The sequence below is a fragment of the Pezoporus wallicus genome, unplaced genomic scaffold (assembly GCF_028554395.1).
Source record: "Pezoporus wallicus isolate ANWC-B61680 ecotype Strahan unplaced genomic scaffold, APGP_CSIRO_Pwel_v1 contig_6783, whole genome shotgun sequence".
Lineage (NCBI taxonomy): Eukaryota > Metazoa > Chordata > Aves > Psittaciformes > Psittacidae > Pezoporus > Pezoporus wallicus.
Window position 1 is genome coordinate 1,568,105 of NW_026637555.1, and position 26,336 is coordinate 1,594,440.

At 43.9% G+C, this 26,336-nt stretch overlaps 1 protein-coding gene across 2 annotated transcripts in view; it reads left to right on the forward strand.

The window, feature by feature from the left end:
• The window catches only part of GNAS (GNAS complex locus), a 151,357-nt gene that overhangs the window by 38,887 nt on the left and 86,134 nt on the right, over positions 1–26,336 (forward strand). Inside the window, exons 1-2 of one of the 2 annotated variants that reach the window (XM_057406358.1) lie at positions 16,678–17,289; positions 21,030–21,102. In XM_057406358.1, coding sequence (XP_057262341.1) covers positions 17,151–17,289; positions 21,030–21,102 — 212 coding nt within the window. In that variant the 5' untranslated portion in view covers positions 16,678–17,150. Of the gene's footprint in view, positions 1–16,677; positions 17,290–21,029; positions 21,103–26,336 lie in introns of those variants that run through there. The other variant, XM_057406357.1, reaches the window with a different exon arrangement.

Below are 26,336 nucleotides of genomic sequence, written 5' to 3' on the forward strand. Positions count from 1 at the left end.
ACATGTAGATTCCAAGGTTCATAACCTGGAGTACTGAGAGGTATTTAGCTGCCTAAAAATACAGCAAAGTTCTGAATGGGATTATTTTTGCAAATACTCTGTTAGTTATGGCAAATAGAACCAGCTGAACATCAGCCTGCACCTTTAGATACAGAAATACCTTTTGAAACCTGGTCTTCAGTTGCTTTTGACAGCTATTCCCCAACTGATTTCACCAACCTAACTATTCAGAGTATCAACTTTATCTGGTTCCCTCCCAGTACTTGTGTATGAAGAAGTCGTATCACACGTTACAGAAAAAAAAATGTGCAGAAAAAGGTTTTTTTTTAACAAGCTGAATTGAGTTCCCAGAGCTTTAAGAACCTTCAAGCATAACAAATTAAAGTAGAAGCTGTGACTGACTTCTGATTAAGTTACAATTCTTCAGTTTGTTGCAGAAACGGACTCCTGCAGGATGCCACTGACTTCTCTAGCTCTAGCCAGTTTTTTTGCACCAAAATAAGTGCTGGGGGAGATTCCTTTCACTGCTGAGGGCTTGTAAGACTGTATCCTCCTTTTTTCCTTCATTGTAGAAACAGGCTCCGTTTTCCATCTGTAAACGAAAAGCGCAGCTGAGCAATTTGGGGGGGGGGGGAGGCAGGAGAAACGTCAATGTTCTTACTAAGAAACAATAAGGAAGTTATAAAGCAGCTGCAAAGCCCCTGTGAAGGATTAAGAAGGTGTGTAACTGGCATGTGCAGTCAGCTAGCAACAATGCTGGAAAGAAATGGGAATGGTGAGCAGTGGAGGGACAGTTGGTTTGCTCACCTAGAGCCTTGAGAAACCCGAGTAAGGGAACCTGTAAGTTTCTTTAAAAGACATCTCGCTTAGCTTAACTTCAAGGTTTCTGCAGTGCCAGATTTCTTATGCAATTCTACCTACGGGTAGTATGGAAGCTGCTGATCAACACTGAAAGTTGGTGATGAATATTAAATCGTAAAAAACTAATGATAAAATAATCATTTTGCATTCTTTTGCATGAATTTGCCCTGTGAATTTGCCCCCCACAATGCTAAAGGAGGTAGAGGAAAGTTAACATTTGTATCATCTTTTTCAGTAGCTGAAAGAAGAAGAAAGTGACAGACATTACTACTCAGTGAACTGGCATTTAATTGTCGGAGTTTTAGTTGCAGAAGTTTTCTGTTCTGAGTAGTATGCAGGCATGCCTTTTGTGTCTAAGGGCTAAGCATGCTCCTAATACTGATGCATTAGTATGTGTTCACTGCTTTGATTATTTTCTAAGATTTGTGGGTGTTCATTAAACAATTTCAGTGCATTAAAACCAAAAAGATTTCTGTGGTCTCCATACGCTTAAGTTTTTGGACCTTTGTTTAAGGAATTTAAATTTAATTCTTAAAGTATGGTTAAATACAGTAACAAAACAGGAAGTATGTCCTAAAGTATGTTTGGTTGAAATCCCATGAGAAAGTCTATTTAAGGATTCTTCTGTAAGGATGTAAATTCTGAAATACCTATTTAGTTTAGCAGTTGTAAAATATGTGAGGTAGTCAATCATACCTTTGGCTTTTGCACTCAGCCAGGTTACTTGCCAACATAAGCAAAGACTTAAAGGCTTATTTTTAAGACATTTCAGACGGAATCCAGTGTGAACCTTTCACTTCATCCATAATATCCTAAATATTAATTATTCCTGAAGGTAATCAACCAAATTTGTCACTTCTGAAGACGGCACGAAGGTGTCTTCTGCTTCATCCCTTGTATTCTTGCATGCTCATCTCTTAAAAGAAATAAAATACTTTTTTTTTTTTTTATTTGGAATGCAAGGCATAATCTGTTGATCATTTCTTTAGAAGTTCTGCACCCAGGATATTCTCTGTTGAATCATAAGTCAAATCCATAGATCACTGTATTGTTAAATAACAGTGAATATAGCACCTGGACTGGGGGCACTGAGCACTCCAGCAAGTAGAGGGACAAAGTCCTCCATGCCCTTAAGGATTTAAGAGAATTGTTTGGGTAATTGCCTATGCACAGCCCTTTTCCATACTCTTAGCTCTGAAAATACAATCCTCAACAGAAGCGAAGAAAAGTATCCCTAAACGTATGTGATCAGCTGGAAACTAATGTTCTTGTACAGGGAGTTCTGCTACCCGCCTCTCCCCAAAGTCAGCAGGCTCAGTAGCAGTGTCAGGACCGTGTAACAGACAAATTGTAACTAATCTTTAGAAATTGGCTGGCCCACTTTCCATGAGGGATGGCCAGAAATCAAAGCTGGATAGTGTTGTTCAGCTCTCCCATCTATTTGCATTCTTTACTCTCTTGGTCTTCCTTGCACCTCTTCACAGGCTCTGGAATGAATCCCTTACCTCTCTGCTTTACATGCGGGTCACACAAGAGGTCCTTGAAGAAGATTGAGGAGAGGTTTCACTACTTGGCGTTTTGGGGGTTTGTTTAATTTTCTTCACAGATGTTACCTTGTTATGGCATCACATGTGAATATGAAGGCAGTCATCATGTACCATATGCATGATGAATCAGGTAGCTTCAGGACACGTTCAACATAATGCATCCATTTGGCACAGATAGCTTTCTCATTTAGGAGACTGGGTAAGCAGACCAATGGTATTGGTGCATGTAGTTTGTTCTGCAGGTCCACAGTAGCCCTTTGGTCAGATCATATCTGAAAAAAAACCTCACAATTGATGGTTTTGTTTGTTCAGTTGATGCTCCTCGCTGTACTGAGAGGATACTACTTGTTGGTCTACATCTGTGTGAGCCACATCAAAACACAGATGAAGTACTCCAACAGCCTAGCTCTCCAGCAGTAAGTAGCTCTGGTGCTTCATTATTTTATCTGTAGACAGTGCTGACTCTAAGGCTCATTCTTTGTTCCATGCTTCATAATCCTCAATAGGAGCTTCTGATTGTAATTTAAAGTTGTCTTCATTGCTTTCATGCAGGGGGAAACATTCATGTTCATGAAGAGCAATCACAGAAGGGTTGCTAGGTCTTTTCCTGTTCCTCCTCCTCTCCAAACTTTATGGGTGCTTGCTGCCAGTGTAAAACTCAAAGATGCTTTTTCCACAAAAAGTAAGAAGTGAGGGGCCATGTGAGGCAAAAGCTGTGGGTCTAAGCCCAGCACAGTTTCCTGGGTCAGAACTTGGGAGCTCAGCCTCCTGTTCTCTTATCGAGGACTTGTCTGGTCTAATAATTGAAACTGAAAGGGCCTGGCCTTTTAAGGGAGGGAGGAACCTAAGTGTTTGTGGCTTACACTGATTTGGTGGGAGTTGTGGCTGCTTGGCTCTTCTGAAGTATTTTATCCTAGCTGCCATAGTTTCTTCATGAGGTTCCCCCATTTTACACTGGGCAGTCCCAGGAGAGCAAGACAAAATGTCTGTGATTGAGGGAGTGATATACTGGTAAGTGATATACTAGTTGAAGATCTATATGTTTCGGACCTTGGTATTCTAAGTATGCATTTTCATGAGTGTAACACAATAACTTTTCACCTTATAGGAAGTTCATAGACCTTTCTGCCAACAAAAAATTGCATTTTCCTCGCTATATATTGCTATGTTGCTGCAAAGCCCGTCAGACAGTAGAGGGAGCACAAGTTAACCATCACTTTTCCCGGTGCCATGGGATAGGAGCACTAATTGTATGTGAAACAACTAGTAGAAATGGAAGAATGAAATAGGGTGAATGCCGTGTTGCTTAGTAGTGTACTGGAAGTGGATGAAAGGGCTGGAGGGAACAGGTTAAATGCCTGAGTATTAGGGAGTGAGGAGCTAAATATGGCACCTTAATATGGCATGTGGCAAGAGGCCAGATCTGTTAGTTCATAGATCTTAACTTGCTTCCAGTATTTGGGTTTGAGTAGGATTAAAAACCAGGAGGGGAGTTTTTTGTGGTTCTGGTTTTGACAGCGATGGAATCTCCGAGGAGTAATTTCAGTGCTGTGGCATCCATACCCGAATTCTCATTCTGTGGGACCTTAGGATTCAAGCCGCAACTCAGCGTCATATCTTTAGTCCATTTGTACCAAACATTTGATAACTGTGCTCTCTACAAAATAATTCGTGTGTGGCTAGAAAATGTAGGTAGGTCTGTCTGGAAATAAAATGTAGAACTGTGGCAGGTGATGTTCATATCAAGAGTAGTGCGTGAGTTTAGCTTCTAGCCCTGGTTTCAAAAACATAGCATCTCCAAGGTACAGTTTTCCATGTTTGTCCTGTTTACCTTACACAGTACCGGAGCTAGGACAAGCTGCTGAAACAGAAGGTTTCTTAAGAATTAGCTGCATAAATGACTTTGTTATAACTGAGGATATAAAGGAGAGTGACATTTCTATAACTGACTTTCCAGTATAAAAGATAGAGTCTGTTGGCTATGAACACTCAGAAAGCTTTACCATGAAAAATTACAACAATCAGGGGTTAGATGTTACATTTAGAGAAAACGTAGGGTGAGATGCATGAATCTGTAGCTCTTTTTCATTGCCTTTTTTCAAGTGGAATGACTCGAGCAGAAGTTAACTTTTTGCTACTTAAGAAGATTATATGGTTCATAGAAAAATAATACAAACTACTTAATTTTTAAAGCTTTTTAATAAGAAAACTTCAAAGAGATTCATTTTAGAGTAGGATTCAAGTAATGTAGGTAAGGTAGTTAAACAGTCCCTCAATGAAATGCAGTTTGAAAAATAGACATTCATGGCACCTATACAAGTATTTCTATAGATTCTTATCTGTAAGAACAGCAACATACTTCTTTTTTTAATTAAAGATCATTATAATTGCTAATGTATGATTGTTTGGGGGCATATGTGAGTCAAACTGTGGTTTTGAGAACACCGTTTTTGAGAACACCTTAACCTTCACCAAATCCCTCACCCTGTGTGTAAGGTCTGTGCTGAATTAAAACATAGGCCCATGTTGGAGATTCCCTTCATCCTTGCCAAGGAGAGGAGCACCTCCAAGAGGACAAATGAAAAAGCTGGGAATCATTCAGAATAATTGAGGAACAGGATTTTGTAAGACAGTGACCATTGTGCAGAGAAACTGATTGGCAATTTGGGAAAGGAACAAAACAAAGAGCCTTTGAAACCAAAGCAAAGGAGCAGAAGAGCAGCTCAAATTATTTAGGGAAGAGATGTTCTTCACAGAGAAGCAAAACTTTCTAGAGAGCAGAGGCGGACTCGTCGCTGCTAGAAATGGCATAATCAGGCCAAGAGGTGAAGTGAGCCTGTTTGCTTTTTCTATGTATTTGTTCCTTGTTTGTGTGTTTCTGTTAGCTCTTTTGTTATTTGGGAATGGGGGGAGTGTTTTGGTGTTGGGCTTTTTTTAAGACTCAGATCTCTGTGATTAGAGGTTCTTTTGCTAAGCCTATATTGCTTTCTTTCATAGTCTTTTAAGGATACTACGGGAAAAAGTTTCTCACAGCCAGTGTAGCATATGGTAATGTACTGAAAGAATTGTCTCCAGAAAATTGTTCCATAAGTGTTGATGTGTCCAGATTGTGGCTTACACCATGGAGTGCTCTTCAGCTTGGGTCTTCAAAGCTAGCCAGTAGTGATTCATTCATGATGTATATCTGTCTAGACATGAGAACTTGATGCAACAGAAAGGTTTCTTACTCAAGTATTAAAGAGTCTGTACCAATTACATAATTGTTAACTAGCTCAGGCGGTCTCAAATCATGGTAGATTATTACTGTCATCATCTTCTCTGCAGACCACTTTGGAGTGTTTGGATAAAGACAGCGCATCTGCTTCTACCACCCCTCACCTGTGTTGTTTGCTCCTACTTACAGGTTTCACACTGATGCTTCTATAAAGAGATCTCCTGGAGGACACTCCTGAGGGCAGTGAGATCCATTTTCTTAGCCAGTGAACACACAGTTTCAGCACTTCACATTCTAAATTTCGTAACATAATCCTAGTTTCAACTCTCTGGTAATGGGAATTCCTGTATTCATCTTTGGGCAAGGAATTTCATAGCCTTGTTAACTTTAAACAGTACCGAGCATAAACAGATAATGGGAAAATAGCATTCTTGCAAGTCTTTACTGCACAGTTTGATCTTGTACCTTGCGTATCTTACATTGGATCACTATCTGTATGCCCATCAGCTCTTCATGACTTCCCTCTGATTAGCTTGGCCAGTGTGGGCTGATGTGGTCCTTTTCATAGAGGGTCTGAAGTCCATTCTGTCTTTTTTTTCCCCTCCAAGCCAGATTTTAGGGTGGAAAAGAATGAATTCTTATGGGTGGAAGTTGTGTCTGTGCTGGTAGATCATGATTGCTCTGTTTCTGCTTTGTGGCCGTTGTTGTTCAGCTAGGTACAGAGTCTGTCCTGCAGCATGAATTCACCATGGAGGAGGGTATGATACAAAACAAACACAAACAACCCTTATAGCCAAGATGATGCTCACAAAATAAAATGGGGTTATAATTTTTATGGAGAACTGTTTTTGGTGTCACAATTGCATTTGTCCCTTTTGCCTGCCAGAACTGTGAATTTATAAATTCCCTCACTAGTTTCCTCACTCAAGGAAAGCAAAACCAGGAAACTTAAACTCCATTATTCTTTCAAATGAATATTAATGGAAAACGTTACAAGGTACTTGCTCAGCTCTGTAAGAATACACATGTCCATTCATGAGATGGTCCAGACATAGCAGAGGATTAGGAATCTAGGATTTAAGACTGAATTTGAAAGGGCAGCCCAGGAACTTCAGGCCCTCCAAAATCCTCTGAAAGTTTGGCTTTCTTTCATGCTCTCAGCCAGGATTCTCCTTACAGCACCATGATACTCATTATAAAGAAATAAGTCAAATCCACCCTTCCTTCATGCCTCACAACACACGGCACTCTGCATGCTCAGCACATGTGTAGTATTGATAAAGAGGCATTATCGAGCCTGAAAACATTTTAAACAAAACAAATAATGTGGCGGCCCAGCACTTCCTCTGGCAGTAGTTCCTTGGACAAATCTTCCTTAACTCTCACATGCATGGAGTTAGTGTATATATATATATATATATATATATAATATATAATATATATATCCCTCAGTAACACCAATTCATAGAGTTTTTCAGAATAAATGTACAACTGTGTATTTTATATATAGGGTGTGAAATGCAGCCATGCAGGAGGGCCCTGCCTCCAGCCTGGGGTTGTCAGTGCCAGGAGGGACTCAGCATCATCCCAGTGCCCCATAGCACAGGGCAGGCAGGAGGGAGCAGGCTTCCCTGTGCCATCACCCCTGGGCTGCTGACTGAGGGCAGGGTAACCCGTCACTCTTCTTGCTTATGGGCCGGCAGATGAGCTGCAGCTTGAAGAAGGCAGCGGTGGTGGCGCAGGGTAAAAGCCATTGCAGCATCCCTGCATCTGTGGGTCTCTATTAAAGCCCTTCTGCTGGCATGGTCGTGACCTCAGTGAGCAGAGGGGAGCACGGCTCTCCACATGCAGTGGTTGCAGCCTTTGTTCATACCAGGGTTGTGGGGAGCACAGTTGCTCAGGGCTGACACCGGGGAGTGGGTGGCAGCCTCCAAGGCTTCCTCAGGAGCAGCATGCTCCTCGCCTCCAAGGACTCAACCACCTCCAGGGTCTCAACCACACCGCTTGCTCTCTGTTTACATAGTGTAGACTAAGCTGTAAAGAGCCAATTGCTTCAGAAGCAAATAGGTCACTCTTAGCATGCATAGGGCAATGGAAAAACAAATTTGGTATTGTAACACCAGCGAGCATAAAGCAAACCTGGAGGTGACCTGCAAAAGAGCACAGCACCGGGTTTCTGCCCTGTTTGGTGCTTTATGGTGTAAAAGAGAGATTGAGAGGTGTGCAGGCTTTTTTTATTACTTTTTTTTTTTTTTTTCTATTTCCGAAATAAAAAGTGTCTTTGTCTGGTACTTTGACTGTTGCAAGCATTCTGATTCTAGCTGTCCCTGCTTGGGCAGGCTGGAGGGCCTGTGGGAGGACTGAACAGAATACTAGCAGCTTTCTCAATGTTTTCATTGAAGAAAAAGTGTTAAGGTTTTGAACAGGGACTATTTTTTCATCTAATACTGCTGAGAATGTCTGAGTTAGAAGTGTTAAGGAAAAGAAGACAGACTATTAAGAAATTGCTTCATTTTAAATAATTATTTTATCATGAAAGGTGTAGCAGAAAGTCTTAAAGGTCACCAATGAGATATGGGGCCCTTGGTTCTCAATACTGTGCAGACATGTCGGAAGTAAGAAGCTTACAACCTATGAGAGAGGCAGGTGAAAGATAGTTGGAAAAAGAGGCACAGAAAGGGGAAGTGGCTCGTCCAAGGTCACGCACAGATTGGTGGCTGTGCTGGATCGAACCATCTGTGCCAGATCAGGTCCCAGTCCTGTTCCCCTGTTTGCTCCCTGTGCTCATCTCTGCTTTTAACATTTTGTGAGGCAGGCCCAAGCACCCTCCTGGGCTGGGAGGATAGGAGGGGATAAACCTTCCCCTCAGCTGGTTTTGATGTGGCAGAGGCAAAATCCCAGTTCTGACTCAGCCTGGGCTGGAGCTGGGTCCAGACCCTAACTCCTGCCTGGCTCCTGCAGCTCTGCCATCGGATGTCTTTCCTGGCTTTGTCTGAGCTAGAGCAATAAGGGAAACCTTTCATTGCACACCTAAAGACTTGGAGATAATCAGTTGGTTTATATACATTTCTAAAACATAAGGAACGCACACAAAAAAAACACAAACCACCAGCAGGATTCATTTGGAACCTTGGGAAAGGGTCTAAATTCTGCAACTGCCCTAGGGTGTGTGGGGCACTCTAACATCAGGGCATTTAAGAAGTAATTGTGCTGAGTCAGACAAATTCTGTCAGGAAAAATAGGGTAGAGAAGACCCCTATTCTGTAATTGTGTGTAATTTTAGGTTCTAGGCAGAATGTTTTTTGATGTATATAAAAGGATAGGAGAAAATACCCGTTCTGAAACAGGACACTTTCAAGCCTTTTGTAGTGCAGAGACAGAAGAGCAAAATCCCAGTTCTGTTTTCCTTGCAGATCATCTCTAATACTGGCTTCTGGTATTGAGAGTATTGTGGTCAGCTAGGACTAAAATGTAAAGTTATTTTGAGCATGAAAGCCTGAACATCATTCTATTTAAAAGAAAGAATGTAAAAGAAGGAGAGGAACGTTTACCAGCACATTAAAGCCTGTGTGACAATTTAGCGGCAATTTAACAATCCTCTTATTCCCGCTTCCTGTTAGGCGCTGTAAAAAGGTGAGCCCAGTGTCAGTTATAAATGATCCTCAGGTGGAGGAGTAGCTCAGGGTGCTGCTGGGGAGCAGGTTGGGTCAGGCTGAGCCTCAGCCACGCTGCTCCAGTGCAGACTGCAGCTGGTGCCAGGAGCCTCTCCTCCTCCTCTCGGCGGGAGGAAGGCTTGGGAGTCCCGTGCTCCTTTGCAGGAGCCAACTATAATAACCTGGTGTTGGAAAACACAACCTCTACTGCTGCTGCCTCCGTGGGTTTCGTGACCCAAACGTAGCAAGGGTTAAAGCAGAAGAATTCTCGATAGAGAAGTTTGCAGTCGGGGGTAGGTCTGCTCTGAATGCTGACAAATATTGAAACTAAATCTGAGAAAAGACTTGTTCCGTTTGTTGGGGTTTTTTTGTAGTCGGCATTCCATATGTGTTACGCGGACAGCTGGGATGTGCTATTTCTGTTACATAAGAGGGGACTGGGGGGTTGGTTGGTTTTGGTTTGGTTTTGTTCTTTAATAAAGTGCAGTGCAGAATGCATGAGGAGTGAGAGGGAATATCAGGGTAAAAACCTGCAAGGAAATAAGGAAGGCTACTGGGTGAAAAGCTGTTCCTCAGTCTGCTATTTCCATAATTCCTTGAGTTCCTTAAAAGTCTTTTTTAATGTTTCTAAGGAAAAGCCTTGAAGTGAAAGGAGAGAGGCAAGGGATTTTTTTTCCCCCTTTGGTTTAAAGGAAGGTCTTGGTTAATTCTGTTAGTAGACTTTGGGCTTGTTTTTATTTAAAAACAAAACAAAAATCCCTCTCAAGTTCAGAATTTCTGTATGGAAAAATTCTTCTTATTTGCCAAAGAGGGAAGTATCTCCTTTCCATTCTGTTTGTTTTGGAGTATCTGTACTTAAGTGTTTTGTGTTTATTCTTTATTGAATACATCAGTGGTGCATTAATTTCTTCCTGACAATGCTCATTTCATTGCATTCGGGTAGGCTCACTCTTTCCCATGACGGACAAACTCATCCTTTTATACTTGATGATCCTGCTTTGCCCTCCCAAGTTTTGGTTGATAATGGCTTCATTTCCTGCCTTGTTTACCTTTTAATGCCTTTTTTTTTTGTTCTGGCTGCCACAAAGGAGTCAGCTGGGAAAAAAAACCCAACCCATGTTGGATTCTTACTCCAATTCCAATCTGTTTGCTTTGGTTTTCCTTTTTAGATTATTGTTTGCCTTTAATTTGTTTGTTTCTCCTTTAAGCGGGTTTGGGATTACTCAAGGGTTCCTTGTTCAGCAGGTCAAAGGGTAACTTGGAGACTTTGAAACCGTTTCCCTCTTTATCATCAAGTTTTGTTCTTCCAAGAGTCCAAAGGATTTTGCAGCCCGTGGAAGATGCCTCCGTCTAAGGAAAGCATAAGCAGCAGACCTGAGTCATTGCAAGATGCCGTGGGAGCCTTTTAGTGTCAAAGCAAATACCCCCCCCCCCCCCCCCCCCCGCTAAGTCTAAATCAGAACCTTAATTAATCCTTATATATATAACTAACTAAAAGGCGACGTTTACTGAGGATTAAATACACTGAGATGGATAGATTTGATACTAACCACTGGTCACTTTGATGGCTCAGGATGAAGGCCCCCAGTTCTGTATTCTTAAAGCTAAAAAGTTTTAACAGACTTCAAAGCGGAGAGGTATCAATGCACAAAAATAGTGTGTGCTGTTAAAAAATATCCTTTACCTGAAAGAGTCAGTTTGTCCCAGAGGTAATCCCTGCTTTTAAGAGGGAAGTCTGTTCTAACTGCTCAGCCTTGGCACTGTGAATTTGGAGGACAGCAAAACAAAGCACTGGATAATGTAGGCTCCTTAGCAAATAATCACAGCTACTTCTTATTTCTGCTACCTGTGCACAGGGGGAACTTCTTTTGTACCTTTCTAATATAAATTCACTCACTGTTTATTTTTTCCCGGTACTTTAAATCCCTTGAAAACCTTGGGGGAGGGGGGAAGCACCTCTAACATCTTCATGCCTTACAAAGATACACAAACATATACAAATACAAATAATTTCAAGTGAATCACAAAGTAGGGAGGAATGCATAGATATTTTTTAAAAATTATTAAAGAAAATTATTAAAGCAGGGTGCAGACATTATCCTTCAATAGCATATATTCATCTGTAGGGGGATTATTGGGTTGTAGATTTGCAGTGAATAAAAGATTAAACTGTCTTCCCCTTCAGAGTTGTTCTGACACAATCAGCAATTCCATTCCAAACCCTTAGGAGTGGAACAGTCTCATAGGTGTGAGGACTGGGAAAGGAGATAACTGAGATGTGGGGCTGTAACTGCCTTTTCAGGTCTGTGGTGAAGTGGCCATAGTTTGATGTTCACTGATCCACTCCTTCACAGGTTTAAATCAGAGAGTATTTTATTGTGAGGTTTTTGTTGTGGACTTTTTTGCCACACATGCAAGCTTAGCTCTCTTTTGGTTCATCCTGGTAATCACAGAGAGGAACATTACAAAGTTTACAGTCTATGTTTTCAAGTGGAAAGAGTCTAAAGTAAATCTGAGATAAAGGTGTTGCTGTAAGAACCATTTGTTTCATATGTTCCCCAGATTAATTGAGCTCTGTATCCTTCCATGAAAAAGACTTGCTGAAAATAGGCTATTTCCTATAAACAGAAACAAAGGAAATTGTACAGTTAGATCACCCCTATCGCTTTTACTTTTTGAGCTGCACATTTTGTCTCCTCGGCTGTGTCCCCTCAGCCGTGGTAGGAACTGAAGTGCAGGCTATTCCAGTAGCAAGGGCTGACAACCCCCTCAAAAGCCGCAGTGCCATTTCACTCCGGTTGCTAAGGGATGCTCAAGTGTGATGTCGTCTGTATCCTCCTTTCCAAGAGAGCACATTGGTTTGGTCGCAGCTCCACCCCCACGGTTCACAGCCAAAAGTTTACTGAGGTCATGTTCACTGTGGGCAGCATGAGCACATCAGGAGCTGTGCAATGGTTCCGTCTGAAAACTCAGTAACTGTTTCTTTCTTCTGGAGGCTGGGGCATCCCAAGTGCTCAGTGCCTTCAACTTACTAACATATATGAATTGTTTGCAATAAGTGTATGTTGCCTCGAGGCTTTGGAAGGCATGTGTAGTGGTTGAACATGCTGATCTGGGTCTTGTAATCACCTGTAAAAACAAAGGTGAATTTACTCAAGTGAATTCAGAGCCTAAGTCTGATGGACTGAAGTAAAACTGATGCAGCATCAGCATTCTAAGCAGAAAGTTTTATCCCTTCAGTTAGAAAGAGAAAAGAATGGAATGACAAGAAGTATGTGTTTCAGATGCATTTTTCAGCAGGTTTAAAATCTACTCCATTAAGAAAGCAGTAACTCCAAAACCAACTCTTGCATCTACATTGCTTCAGAATAAAAAACAAAAGCAACAGAATCTGAGGCTGTTGGCTGTTACATTCAGATGTGAAAATATCAGTGAATTTGAATTTCATCTCTAAGTGTGCAATGCTCACAATCTTCTGTGAGAGACTTTTATCTTCCATTATTGTTGAGCATGAGCTGGCAGTGTGCTCTTGCAGTCCAGAAAGCTAACCGTATCCTGGGCTGCATCAAGAGGAGTGTGACCAGCAGGTCAAAGGAGGTGATCCTGCCCCTCTACTCTGCTCTTGTGAGACCTCACCTGGAGTATTGTGTGCAGTTCTGGTGTCCTCAACATAAAAAGGACATGGAACTGTTGGAACAAGTCCAGAGGAGGCTATGAGGATGATCAGGGGCTGGAGCACCTCCTGTATGAAGACAGGCTGAGAAAGTTGGGGCTGTTCAGCCTGGAGAAGGGAAGGCTGCGTGGAGACCTCATAGCAGCCTTCCAGTGTCTGAAGGGGGCCTATAGGGATGCTGGAGAGGGACTTGACTCTTCATTAGGGACTGTAGTGACAGGACAAGGTGGTAACGGGTTCAAACTTAAACAGGGGAAGTTTAGATTGGATTTAAGGAAGAAGTTCTTTACTGTAAGGGTGGTGAGGCACTGGAATGGGTTGCCCAGGGAGGTTGTGAATGCTCCATCCCTGGCCGTGCTCAAGGCCAGGTTGAACAGAGCCTTGGGTGACATGGTTTAGTGTGAGGTGTCCCTGCCCATAGTAGGGGGGTTGGAACTGGATGATCTTAAGGTCCTTTCCAACCCTAACTCTTCTACAATTCTAGTTTAAGTAAGATTGAATCAATAAACACGTCTTCTTATGTCTCCTACAACCACTTCCACATTCATGTTACCTTTTGGAAAATATTTCTGCTTAACATGCAGCAGTGTCCTTTAACACCCTCTTTTGAGTATTTTAAAGCCTCAAATAGACTTTTATCACTGAAGCACTGTGTCCATACATATAGTTATTTCATCTTTGCATTTATTTGTTCTAAGACTGCAGGATCTTCAGAAGTGAGTTTCAGCTTTACAGTGAGTTAGGGTCAGATTTTGCCTGTACTTACCCTTCTGGTGCCAGGAGTGTCATGAAACTTAAGTTCATGGATTTTTACAAGATGGAAGCTAATGCAACTAGTTCCAATAAAAAACACAATTTACTCTAAAGAGACATCAGCAGCATTATGTTATTTAAACAAATAAGAAAGAATGAGAACAGCTAATGTGTTGGTATGCTCATTCTTCAAATAACATTTTCCTAATCAGGGCAGCACTAGACAAGAATCGTGGCAAATTGGTGGGTTTATGCAGTATGGTTGGTGCCTTATGTCTTGTGTTGTGTCATATTCGACAAGACAAGAAAAGCCTGTATCTGCTGATAGGTTTAACAATTTGGGAGTTTTGTTTTTGTTTTCTGTAGCTTTTGAGACTTTCATACCCTAATAAGACTTGTAACATGAGGAGCTAATTCTTAATTCTGTTGTAAGTAACTGGGAGTTTTGTGAATTAGCTGAGTGTGTTTTCCGTTTTCAACTATGTCATGCTTGGTTCAACCTGAAGAGACAGAGGCACAGGGTATACATACACCAGGAGGGCAGCAATTCCCATGTCACAGCGGCTCTGAGAGTTTAACCTCGCAGAGCCCATTCCAGTTGCATTTGGGACAGGGCTGGGTGCATGCTGCTGGACAGCGGTGTTTACCCAGCAATGACTCCCTTGTAGGTGGGTGCTTTGGTGTGTTTGCCACTCCCCTTTCGCTATGCTCGTGCCACTCACCAAGATTTTAGCATTTTCTATACCTCCAGCAATAATTTTTATGTTGTTTGTGTATTCCTTTGTGTTTGGAGCTGAGATAGGCTCCCTCCCTCCCCAGCTGGGACCCGGAGGGAAGCAAAGCCTGGAGGCTGGGGCAGGTTTTCCCTGCTACATGAGGTGGCAGATACTGGCATTTCTGCATTCTCTTCATACCTGCAACCATAAAAAAGCTATGAGGTGTTACAATTTTCACTCTGAATTCTGCTTTATTGAGTCCTTTATGCCTTGCAAATGGCATAGTTATTTGAAAAGTGGATATTACATGGAAACAATACAAATAAATAAAAAGACCTACAAAAAATACAAGGAATTATTATAATCTTTTCTTCAGATGAGTCTGGGCATTGCTGAGCCAAGTCTAAGACCTTTTAAAACTGCCTTGGCTTAAATAACAGCTGAAGTCAGTGAGATTTTCTCCTCTGACTCCAAACCTCTTAAGCTCTCTGTACCCCAAAGTTGTGGCATTTTAAGATGGACTCAGAGTGCCAATACATCCTCAAAGACCAAGGTGTGGAGGTGGCATTCCATGTTTCTCAGGAGGTCCACCCCCTTTCAGCAAGGCCAGTTAAACAGATGTGTCTGATGACACTAAGACCTTCTAGTCGTTTGCTCTATTCACATAATTATTTTACTGTAGGTGGTTCTAAATATAGTGTCTGGATGATGTGAGGAGTTATGTTCATGTGAGTAGTCTTGTAGGTAATTGAATTTTGCAAATGAGGATAAATAATTTATCTATAGTAAAGGACATTTTACTGATCTCAGGGGGGTAGAGAAATCCTACCTGTGTACTTTAAGCAGCCAGGATATATATAAGGAGCAAAGTGCCAATCTTTGTTTTTTGCAGATGTAGCTGATAAGCTTGTGTAACTTATGTAGTGAGGTTTCCAAATGAAGGTATTTTAGAAAACAGAAAGGAGCTAGATAGCTGGCATGACCGTAGGTGGAAGCAACTGCATGCATCAAGTTGTACTCTCCTGGTCCATCCAGAGTAATTTGTTTAAGGTTGTTTCCCTCTGTCCCAACCTCTCTGGCTGCAGCCCTCCAGAGAGGCTAGCGCCATCAGAGCACCACATCTCCTATCCCAGCACTCCATCCCAAATCCCAGCACCTATCCCAGTGCTCTATCCCAGATCCCAGGGCCCCATCCAGCTCCCGCGTGTCATAGAGCTGCCTTCCCTGGGGATGCGCGTTCACCCAGAATTCCCACACTGGTCCCAAGTGAAGTGACGCCAATCAGCGGCTGCGGGACCCTTCTGCAGGTCACTGTGCGGGTATGCAAGGCCCTCCAACTGATGAAACGCATGAAAACTGATGATATGCGTACATACGGATATAGTACAGTAACTTCTGCAGTGATTACTTCTAAGTGCGGCACGAAGTGCCCGGGGCACGGCTCTGTTAAGGCTTATTCAGAAATGGGTTAATTTAGACCCCAGGTCCTGCAGCCTCCTTCCCGGCCGCTCTCCTCCCGCAGAGCCCTCCCCAGGGGCCCCCACCGGTGCCCCGGGCCGGCTCCGGGGCCGGTTCCGCTGCCCAAGTCCCGCCGGGCTCCCGGGGCCGGTTCGAAGCGGGCGCCGGCGGCGTCGCGGGGTGACGCTGCGTCACGTGAGCGGGCGCGCTCCCAGGGTGCACGCGGGCCTGGTTGCCCCACCCGCTGCCCGAGCAGCGCGACACGGGAGGGGAGAACGGGGAGAGATCGATAATAACCGGGATGCGGGAGCGAGCAGGAGGAGCGAGGTGGGGGGAGATCCTCCCGTGAGGGACGGGCTCCGCGCGGGGGAGACGCCGATCCGGCTGCTTTCGGTTTTAATTTTCTCCCCCTCCTCCCCGCTCGCTGGAGAAGCCGAGAGGATTCAGCCGCCTGGAAACCTGATGTGAAAAAGCAGCAGCAAGGAGAGGGAAAACCAACCAACCAACCAAAAAAACAAAAAAAAAAACCCAAACCCCCCAAAAGAAAAAAGCAGAAAAAAAGGGGAGTGGGGCTCGGCCCGGGCCCCCGCCCCGCTGAGGGAGGAAGAACCCGCGGCCGGAGGGTGAGGAGCGGCGGCGCCCGGCGAGGGACGGGGACCCGAGAGCCGCGGCTGCCGCGATTCCCTCGGCGCTTCTGTCCGTCGGCGCGGGGGGAGAGGCGAGGAAGAGACGTTTCCCGATCCTCCGGGCCGAGGATCCGGGGAGGTTTCAGCGCCTGGAGCTCGTGCCTGTGGATTTAAGAGGATTATTTTTTTTATTTTTTTGGGGGTGGCTCTGAAGCTGGATTTGTTCCTGTGCGTGCCGCGCGGGAGGGGGCATTTCTGTTCCCTCTAGAGGAGCCGGCGGCCCGGCCGGGGGCGCGGAGATCCCCGCGGATCGCTCCGCATCGGGCCCTGCCGCCGCCACCCCCCTCCGGGAAAGGTGCGCTGAGGGGATCTGAGCGGGGGGGCGGGGAGGAGAAGCAGCTGCAGCTGCCGGGGAGAAGACCCGGCAGAGCGGCAGCAAAGTCATCGCTATCGGCCCCCCCTTGGCTGGCTCCGGGCTCGGCTCTCTCCATGTCTCTGGCTCTGGGCAGCGGCCGCCACAGCAGCGAGTAGGGGTGGAGGAGGAGGAAGAAGAAGAAGGGAGCCAGGGAGAGTGCCTCCCTCCCTCCCCCCGGCAGCCCCGGCCGCCTCCCGTCCCCTCGCCCCGCGTCCCCTGACTCCCCTTCCCAAGATGGGTTGTTTAGGGAACAGCAAAACGGAGGATCAGCGCAACGAGGAGAAGGCGCAGCGGGAGGCCAACAAGAAGATCGAGAAGCAGCTGCAGAAGGACAAGCAGGTCTATAGGGCCACGCACCGGCTCCTCCTGCTGGGTAAGGGGGCCGCAGGCAGCGCGGCGCCGGGGGAGCGGGCCGGGGGCCGCCTCCTCATCGCCGGAGGGAGGGCGGCGGGGCCGCTCACCAGCCCCCTGTCCAGGCACGGGGAGGCCCGAGGGAGAGGTGGGGCCCGGGGGGAGCGGAGCCGCAGGGCCCACCCGCCGGGGAGCCCGCTCCTGGCGGGGTCGCGGGGATCCGCTAGCGCGCGGGGAGGTGGGCCCGGCGGTTCTGAGGAGACCTGTGCGGTCCAGAGGAGCCCGCGGGTTCCTCGGCCTGGCGGCGGCGGGGACCTCTCGAACAGCACCCGGGGTGCCGCGGGCAGGCCCCGCAGGTACGGAGCTGCGGCTCGGGGCCGCTCTCCGCCCGCGGGGGCAGCGCCCCGCACGCACGGGCACAACGCGGGGAGGCAGGCCGGGGCAGGGAACGGGCCTCGGGTGCCGGACCGCCGCCTGCGAGGGGCGCGGGATCGCCAGGCCCGAGGGGGAACCTGGGAGATTAAACAAGGCAGGGCGCTGACAGGGGCCGCGGGCCTGCCCTGGGCGTGCGGAGCGGGCAGCCGCGGCCGCGGGCCTGCCCTGGGCGTGCGGAGCGGGCAGCCGCGGCCGCGGGGAAGGCCGGTCACCGCGGCCTGGCGGGAGCCGGGGCTCGGCCGGCCCGAGGCGCTCCCCTCGCCGTGGAACGTGTGGCCAGGCCGGGGAGAGGAGGAAGGGGAAGGGAGGAAGTCGGGGAATCTTTTGGGGGAAACGGAGGGAGGATGTCGGTCCCGAAGGGAAGCGCGGCGGCACTGGGGACGAGGGAGCTCCGCGCCTGTGGCGGGGGGGAGCAGGGTTGGGAGCGGGCGCGTCCCCCGGCTGGCTCGTTGGGCTTAGCTTGTCGCACCGTTAATTAAGGTGTCGCACGTTTGGAGGGAGGGGGTCGTTTGTAGCTTGTTTTGAGGTGTTTCAGCGTTAATTTAAGTGACCTGCATGTGTCACGTTTTTGGGAGATAGGTTTAGAAATGCAGGTTACGGCTTCAAGGAGGGGGAAGGTCCAAAAGGTGTTATTGGAGAGAACAACAAAATGCTTGTCAGATTCATTTGGAAGTCGTGGTTTAGAATAAGATGCAGTTACGAGATCCGGGTTGTTTTGGTCACGCCGAGGAACCGCTTATGCACGTTGTGTGCGGGGTTTTAGCGTGGAGCAGAGAGTAGGCCTCAGCCCAGTTCTGGTGTGAAACAACCGTAAAAGGGGGGACAATAAAAAAGAGAGGTTTTGAGCGTTATGAATTTGGATTTGTCCTCTTAGCGGTAAAATCTTGCAAATACTAATTTGAAGAAAAAGGCTTAATGTAAATGGAGAGTGATTGGGAACTACGGCAGCACCTGCAGCACTGAGGAGCCTGCCAGGGTTCAGATTATCGTTTTAGCAGGATAATTTGGACCTTCAGCTCTCGGGGAACGTGTTGAGTTCCAGATTTCAGGCTGAATATTTTAATAGATCAGTAGAAACCATTTGTCATCAGATAGGTTACTGCCGAGAGAGGCAGAATTTCAGAAAACAGAAGCATGGTGGGTTTGCCTGGGTTTTCTTTCAGTTTTCTTTAGTTTTGGTGTCTGAGAACCGTTTTAGGCACTTGTAAATAAAAATTACCGGGTGTTTAGTGAGGGCTGTAAGGTCATCTGTATGCCTGTGTTTTAAAGTGATAGTTCAGCTGTTGCAGTTTCTAACAGTAACTGTCATGAGCTGGGGCCAGTCTGTAACACAAACTCGCTGGTAAAAAATAAAAATGCTCCTGGCCCTATTGTTATTATTTGTTTACTTTACAAGATACGTGAAATAAAAAAAAAAGTGCCTTGAAAATATCCTAACAAAGGAGAGCTGCTAAATACTCTACGGGTTTATAATGCTCTTTGCTGGCCCCACCACTGTACATGTGCTTTCCCCTTCTGCCAGGAGCCGTCTCACTGAAGTTAATGGCACTCTCATTTATGGTGAAGTTAAATGTACACACAAGTGTTGGCAAGAATTGGGCCTTAACGAGTAGTCCAACATAGATTAACTCAGAAATTCAAAATAGAAATAGATTAACTCAGAAATTCAGTTGTAGTACTTCATTTTGGGTCACTGGTGTGAACCTACCCCCAATCTTGTCCTAAGTGAAGATTTTGGCTCTCTCAGTGCTTATAAGATGTGATTCCGTGTCACAGCTGAAATGTTCTTATTAATTAGTCTGAATGGAAATACGATTATAGCATTATTGCTATTCCTGAATAATTCTTAGTTGTGAAGAGGACCCAGTCTTTACCTTAACCTGAGATACTCATTCTTGATTAGTTTTGCCACCTGTTTTTATTGCATAGTGCAGTATGCCTAAAGAGAGAGACCATGTATGTCATAAAGTAGTAGTTTAGGGGATAAATGGTGCTTGCATTAAGAGTTGTAGATAAAAACTGCTCTCTCAATGCTTACAAAACATCAGCAAGGAGAGGGAAAAGGAGTAAAAGCTCCGGTGCTAAGGTGGCAGAACACGCATGCAGGCTTTATAGCGCAAGAATTCATGAGGTAGAAGGAAAGGAAGGGAGAAAGCAGAGGGGAAAGGATTTGTCAGAAAATGAACTTTGAAATATAACTGCTAAAATACAGTTTTGCACACGAGGCTCAAAATGGAGGTTTGTGCTGTCAGTGTGTGCTAGCAGAGGCCTGACATCCTATAAATACAGACTGTACCTCTGTGCCTATTCCAGCACAGCCATACGTTTCTGTTGAGACATAGACTCATGAGCACAATAAATGAGTAGCCAGGAGATGTGAAAGGGAATCTTTCTGAATTTTGCCAGGTTATGATACCTCTGTCACAAAAAATATGTTTGCTTTATATAGAAAGCTACCGATCTGGCAGTGTGGAGTAGCTCAGTTAAATGCTGCTGTTTGAGTCTTTTTAGTGTGCATGGAAAAAACGGGTACTATAGGCAGATGGGTTGCCCTGTGCACTGGCATCCGTGCAGCACAGCAGAAATAGCATACATCTACTTATGGAAACTGGAGTAAAGTGGAGTGGGGTTTTTTGTACTGCAGGGTATATAACGGAATCAGAGAGCCGCGGGGGGCTGTTTGGAGCATGCAGCCACAAAAGGTGGTCTTTGCGTCTCCTTGCGTATGTGATTGATTTGGAACATGTACAGAGGGTGGGAGGTTGCTTACAAGACACAAATTAGAGAAGGAGGTTTCTGTAGCTTTGTGGGTGGAGGCTTAAAGGGATGCCTTCCTTTTTCAGATGTGAGTATCCACATTTTATTTCTTGTGATTTAAATTGCAGTCTTTTGATTGGGTGAAGATAACTGCAGCCAAACTTAAAATATTTTAAGGCTCTAACAAAAAGGCTTTAGTTTAATATGGGCTTCAATTGGTCTTTTTGTCAGATACTAGTGACATGACACACAGACTTTAACATTCCATCATGTTCTCTATAAAATGTTGAAGTTGTCCTTTCTCCTTCCAAACCCCACAGTCTGCATTTAACATTGACACTGGAAAAACGGACAGTGAAATGATCCAAGCTTCAGATTTGACACATGACTTGAGCTGGGCATGTGTCAGCTACGACTGAAGTTTCCAGTGGCAATGATTTCTTTTTCTTTCACTTTTCACTCTTGCACTGAAAAAGTCAACTTTCTCGTTTTTACCCTGAAGAAAAAAATCTAGCGTGTCCCTTAATCACTCATGCTTCCTTCTGAAATTGATTTACTTTCATTTTCTAGGTGCTGGTGAATCCGGTAAAAGCACAATAGTCAAACAGATGAGGATCTTGCACGTGAATGGATTTAATGCTGAGTAAGTGCATTTGCTTTTTTACTTAGAACTTACGTTATGTCTGTGCTCTGCACAGTAGTCACTGCTGCTGTTTTGTGTCTTGCTGTATTCTTGCTATTGTTTCACAGTCTCTAGAATTTGGATGTGTATTTTTAAATGAGATTAGTAGCCATTAACTTGAAGTCATGCACCAATAATAAGTGAGAGCTAATGCTATAAAATGATGTATATCAAGGCATAGCCGATTTGACCGAAGGCTTAAGTTTTGTGGGTTTGTTGTTTTTTTTTAACTGCAGTTTCTTTCACAACATGGCTGACACTGATTTACCTCTACTATAGCACATGGATTCATACTGCTATGTATATACCTCCTGTTACTGTATGAAATGAACGCATTTTTCTTTATTTAGAGCAAGTAAGGCTTTTATTTCTGCCTCCTCACAAAATGAGACTGCACTATGAATTTGGGGGGTAATAGGGCAGGTTTTTTTTTTCTGTTTGCTCATCCAGATGTTGGTATTAAATAATGTTTCTAAAAGCGTTTCTTGTTACACTTAAAATCTGTTTAGTTATTTGGTTGTTGTGAGGAGGGGAATGGCATTAAGATAGGGAAAATGGATTTTTTTTCTTTATTTTTGTCTAAGACAGATTTGTGTTTGCTAACTTTTCAGCTAACCTCACTAGGGAGCAGGAAGAGGTTCTTTTGCATGTTAAGTTTACACATGCAAGCGTCTGTGTGTGTGTGTATGTGTATACCAGAACCTGCTAAACTAATTCTAATTGAATTAAGGTGTTGGACTTTCAGAGTTTATTCTCTGTGTTTATTTTTAAAAAAATATATTACTGGTTTTGTCTTGCTTTCAGTCATAGTATTTTTGTATTGGCATCCTCTATTTTCTAGTAGTATCATCTATTTTGTGAATCCTGCCTTTTTGGGAAGATGAAGCTTTTGCAGTTAGGCTTTCAGCAGTTAAGTCTTTTGTCAGAATGTCTGAGCTAAAAGTTTAGCCGTGGAGCCTGGACAATGCTTCTTCCTAATCCCCAGATGCTGGTTTGGGATAAGGTACAGAGTCTTTTGGAAGAAACTTCAGACTGATTCCTACCAAATTACGTCCTGTGCTACATGGTTTTAACTCCTCTGTATAAGGAATATGTTCTTTGTCCTAGGCAGTTTTTTTTTTCGTAAGTGCCCAGTCCTGTGTCCTCTTACTGCTGAGTTGTCGCCATTATTGTGGCTGCTCTAGTTACTCAAGATCTCTTAAAAGACTTGTATGACTTAAAAGATTTACGTGAGTTGACTTTGGTGTAGCATTTCTCAACATAAGGTGCTAAGTAAAAAGTTCATCAATGAAAGTGAAAGTCAGGTATCCCTGGCACCTTTAAAAGTATCAGTCCTCTCAACCAACACAGTTCTAATTTTTCTAAGCACACTGACGCCCTTAAATAGGTGCTGCTCTGCTGCTGTGTAATGAGTGGTGTATTTCATGGTTAAGATAAGCTGTTCAACCCTTCAAGCTGCATACCCAAATTTGTGCAGAGCTGGGACCCCAGAGACCCATTATACAAAGCCGGGGGAGCTGGGGATGGACTGGGACACGCTTTGGGATCTGTTCCTCGAGTATCTCACTTCTGTGTTGTAGGCTGGGGCTGGGCTGGGCTGAGCTGAGTGTGCAGTGGGATTCCAGGGCACATGGCAAATGTGGCCTCAGGAGCTTCTGCTGGCTTCTGCCTTCTCATAGCAAGGGGTTTGGATTACCTAGCAGCCCTGCTGCCAATCACATAGCATACCCTCGTGTGGGAGCCATGCCTGAGTTGTGGGGGAGCTGTGTGTAGCTCAGGAAACATCGTCTGTCTCCCCCATGGCATCTTGTCTTACGTTCAGTCTTCTGTGCTTATCCTTTTGTGGGTAATATGTGTTGGAAAATTCAGGTGCATAAAAATCAAATTAAAAAGTGATATATATAAAAAGTACATGAAGTAAGTTATAATGCGTCTAGTTTTAGGGTTTCGTTGCCAGAAATAAACACTAGATCATAACATATGCTTTACAGGGACAGAAGGTTGATTTTCAGTGTTTTTAAATTCTTGAGAGTTACATGTTAGTACTTGAGTGACTTGTATTTTCTTCAGAGTAACTAACTGCTTCCCCACCCTGTCCTGCTTTTCCCGCTATCCTTTCTGCCCACCTCATTCCCTTTTGCCTTACTTGTGGAAAAATGACATGGGATTCAGCTAATGAGAGAGAGCATGGAATGGTCTTGGAAAGGATTTTTTTTCAAGGGTAGGAAAAGTAAAGCATTACGTTTCTTAATGTTCTTATCAGTTGTTGTATAACATAAATGTGTTTGCGTACAACACCACAGCTCATGTGATGAATAACAGCAGAGAGGTTTTGAAAACTGCAGTATGCTGGAGATGAAAAGACAGTTTAACATTAGTGTCCATGTACATGACTGTAGCTTTGAATTAGTCTGTTGCTGCAGCTTATTCATGTGGCTTGAAAAAAATCCACTTTAAAGTCCTGTCTAAAACTTGTTCACCTTTGATTTGGTTGCCCTGTGATAATTGAAGTTTGAAGCAGGAGGAGGATGCATGTTACAAAATAGGTCTAATGTGCTACAAACGAGGGAATCAAAATTTTTTTAGTGCTACTCAGATACTCTTCTGAGTTTCTAATGACTAAACAGGATATCCAGGGTTAAGGGTACTGGCTTCCTTCAGTCAGTGTGAGGGGGGTTTATTTGTTTTGGTTTTAGGGTTCTGCCCCTAAGTAGATGAAGGGAGAGTTGCCATATGTAAGTGAATTGTTGTAGCATTTAACAAGGTAAAATTATGTAGTTCTACAAAACTAGAGGAATTTCCTTTGGGACTCCAATCCCTGATCACTTTAGCTAATTAATTATTTGAAGAACTGTATGGAATCAAGTGTTCAAGATAATTAATGTGCTTAATAGTTACCAATGCTAAGGTGAATGTGAATGTGGTTAAAGTTCTTGGCAAGTTAACTACAGTAAAGACTGTTTAAACATTTTTTCAGTGTTACTTTTATAATCTGTGGTTGAGTTAGAGACAGAAATGTATGGTTGATTTTATTTGTTCCTGTTGTGAAGGTGGCGTGTGGGAAGTAACAGCACTGTGGTATTGTTGAGCAGACTAGAATACTGGAGAAGCAAGACATGTTCTACAGCACACGTTTTTCTGGATGGAGTTTTTGGAAAGGCATAGCCCACTTCACAGGATGGCTTCAGTTTGCCGTGCTATGAACTGACATCTTCCTACAGCAATTTCATAAATAATGGGAATGTGGCTTCCCCACAGTGCTCTTCCAGTGTTCCTCATCTCTTAAAAAGGAGAAGCTGCCTTTTAAGCATAATGAAGACTCCATATCAACCACATTTTCTACTCCGCGTTACTGCCATCAACAGAGCCCCTTGTGATGTAGAAGGGGTTTAAATATGGCTTGTAATAGCAGGAAGCCTGTTACTTCCCTTCCTTTCTTTCTCTCCCTCCTTAACACTGTCATTTCATGAGGCTGTTCCAGAGGAGTAGATCTCTGCTGTTGCCTATTGCATTTGTGTGCATCCACTGATAAAAGTGGAGCTAAAACCTTCTCTTTTTGACTGGAGAAGGTCAGATGCCAATCTTTATGAAAGGATTAAAAATGGGAAAGGGAGGACAGGAGGAGTAAGAAATATAATTGCAAGAATTAATGTAAATGTACAGTTCAAGTTGAAGAGGAGGAAAAACCTCTTCTGTGTTAAATCTTGAGGCTGGAATTCTTTGCTTTTAAGGTGATGGCCTTTCAAGTGACTTTTTAAAGTCATCTTTCCTCTCTGAGATCACTGTGGGTTTGGCTTAGAGGCCCTAAGGAGAGCATCGTTGTCATGTGCGAGTTAGAAAGTGAGACATTGGCAAGGGCAAGAGTCAGGAAGTGTCATGGGGAAAACTGGGACAAGCAGAAATATTTAGATAGAAATAAGTTATTGAAATGTGGCTTACGAAATCCATTTATAAGATTAACAAATAAGGGGAATGTGCCTTTGTGATTACTAAGTTGGATAGTATAGATGACTCAGGAAGTCTTGAGTTTATAGGGAATTGCAGTTAATGCTTTTCAGCCTCAGTTTCCCAAATGACATTGTATAACAATGACTCAAACTAGTATGTTGTTGGATAGGAGTTTGTATATTTATCAAATCTATTAATGATAATGACAGAAGCAGAACCAAACAGCTTTGTTTTCAAGATGTAGATGACAAATATATTCACGTTTCTCTTGTACTTAAAAAATACATTTTCTCCTTGTGGTGAAGTTAAAGCCAAGTTGCCGTCTTAAAGGTTTGGAACTTTCTCTCTTTTCTTACCTATATTTAGTAATTTAATGAGGAAGTAAAAGTAGTCACTGGTGCTTTCTAATCCTTCTGTATGTCTCATCCACCAAAAGTTGAACTGAAGTACCACCATTATTTCACAGAAACCAGGAAATGATGGTATCTGGTCACATTGGTCAGTGTCAATCTCTTCTGTCACTGAAATGAATTCTGACTCAGTAGCTTTACTCTTCTACTCCTGGATACTGTGTTTTGTTTTCTCACTTTTTATGTATGTGATTTTATGGAAGGGAAGTTAATGTTACAAATGAGAAAAAATTGCAATAGTTACCACAAAATTTTTTAATTAATTCCCTCCTAATGGCTAATATTACTGTGGACCCAGAAATGTTATTACTCTGTTTTTACAGTTCCTTTAGATTTGTGTACCAATACCATGTTTCCAGAATGCTCACATCAGTTCCTTGCCAAGAAGCAAACTGACTTTATTGAATTTTACTCGACTGGCAACAAAAATAATTTTTTGCTGGTGTTTGAGTAACATTGAAAATTGCAGGGGAGGGAGCTGGGGTATGTGATTTCCTCCTCCAAGCCCCCATTTGTTTGTTCCTTGCATCGCAAGGTGTATCAAGAGACTTCTGCAGATTGGAGACAGAGAGCACTATTTTTTCCTCAGCTCCTCTGTCAGGACATGGACGAGGTGTTAACTGTGCTGGAAAGTTTGTGTGTACGTGTCTGTTCAAGACTATGAAAAGTTCCATTGCAGCTGAACAACTCATTACAGGGTTTGATCAAAATTGGTGCCGTAGAACATAAAGGTGTGGGTGGAGAGTGGAGCAGGGTACGTACTTCAGTCTATTTTAGGTCTTGTCCTAAGATCTGACACAGTTGTGTAATTGAGTTTTGTCAAAAGACAAGAATATG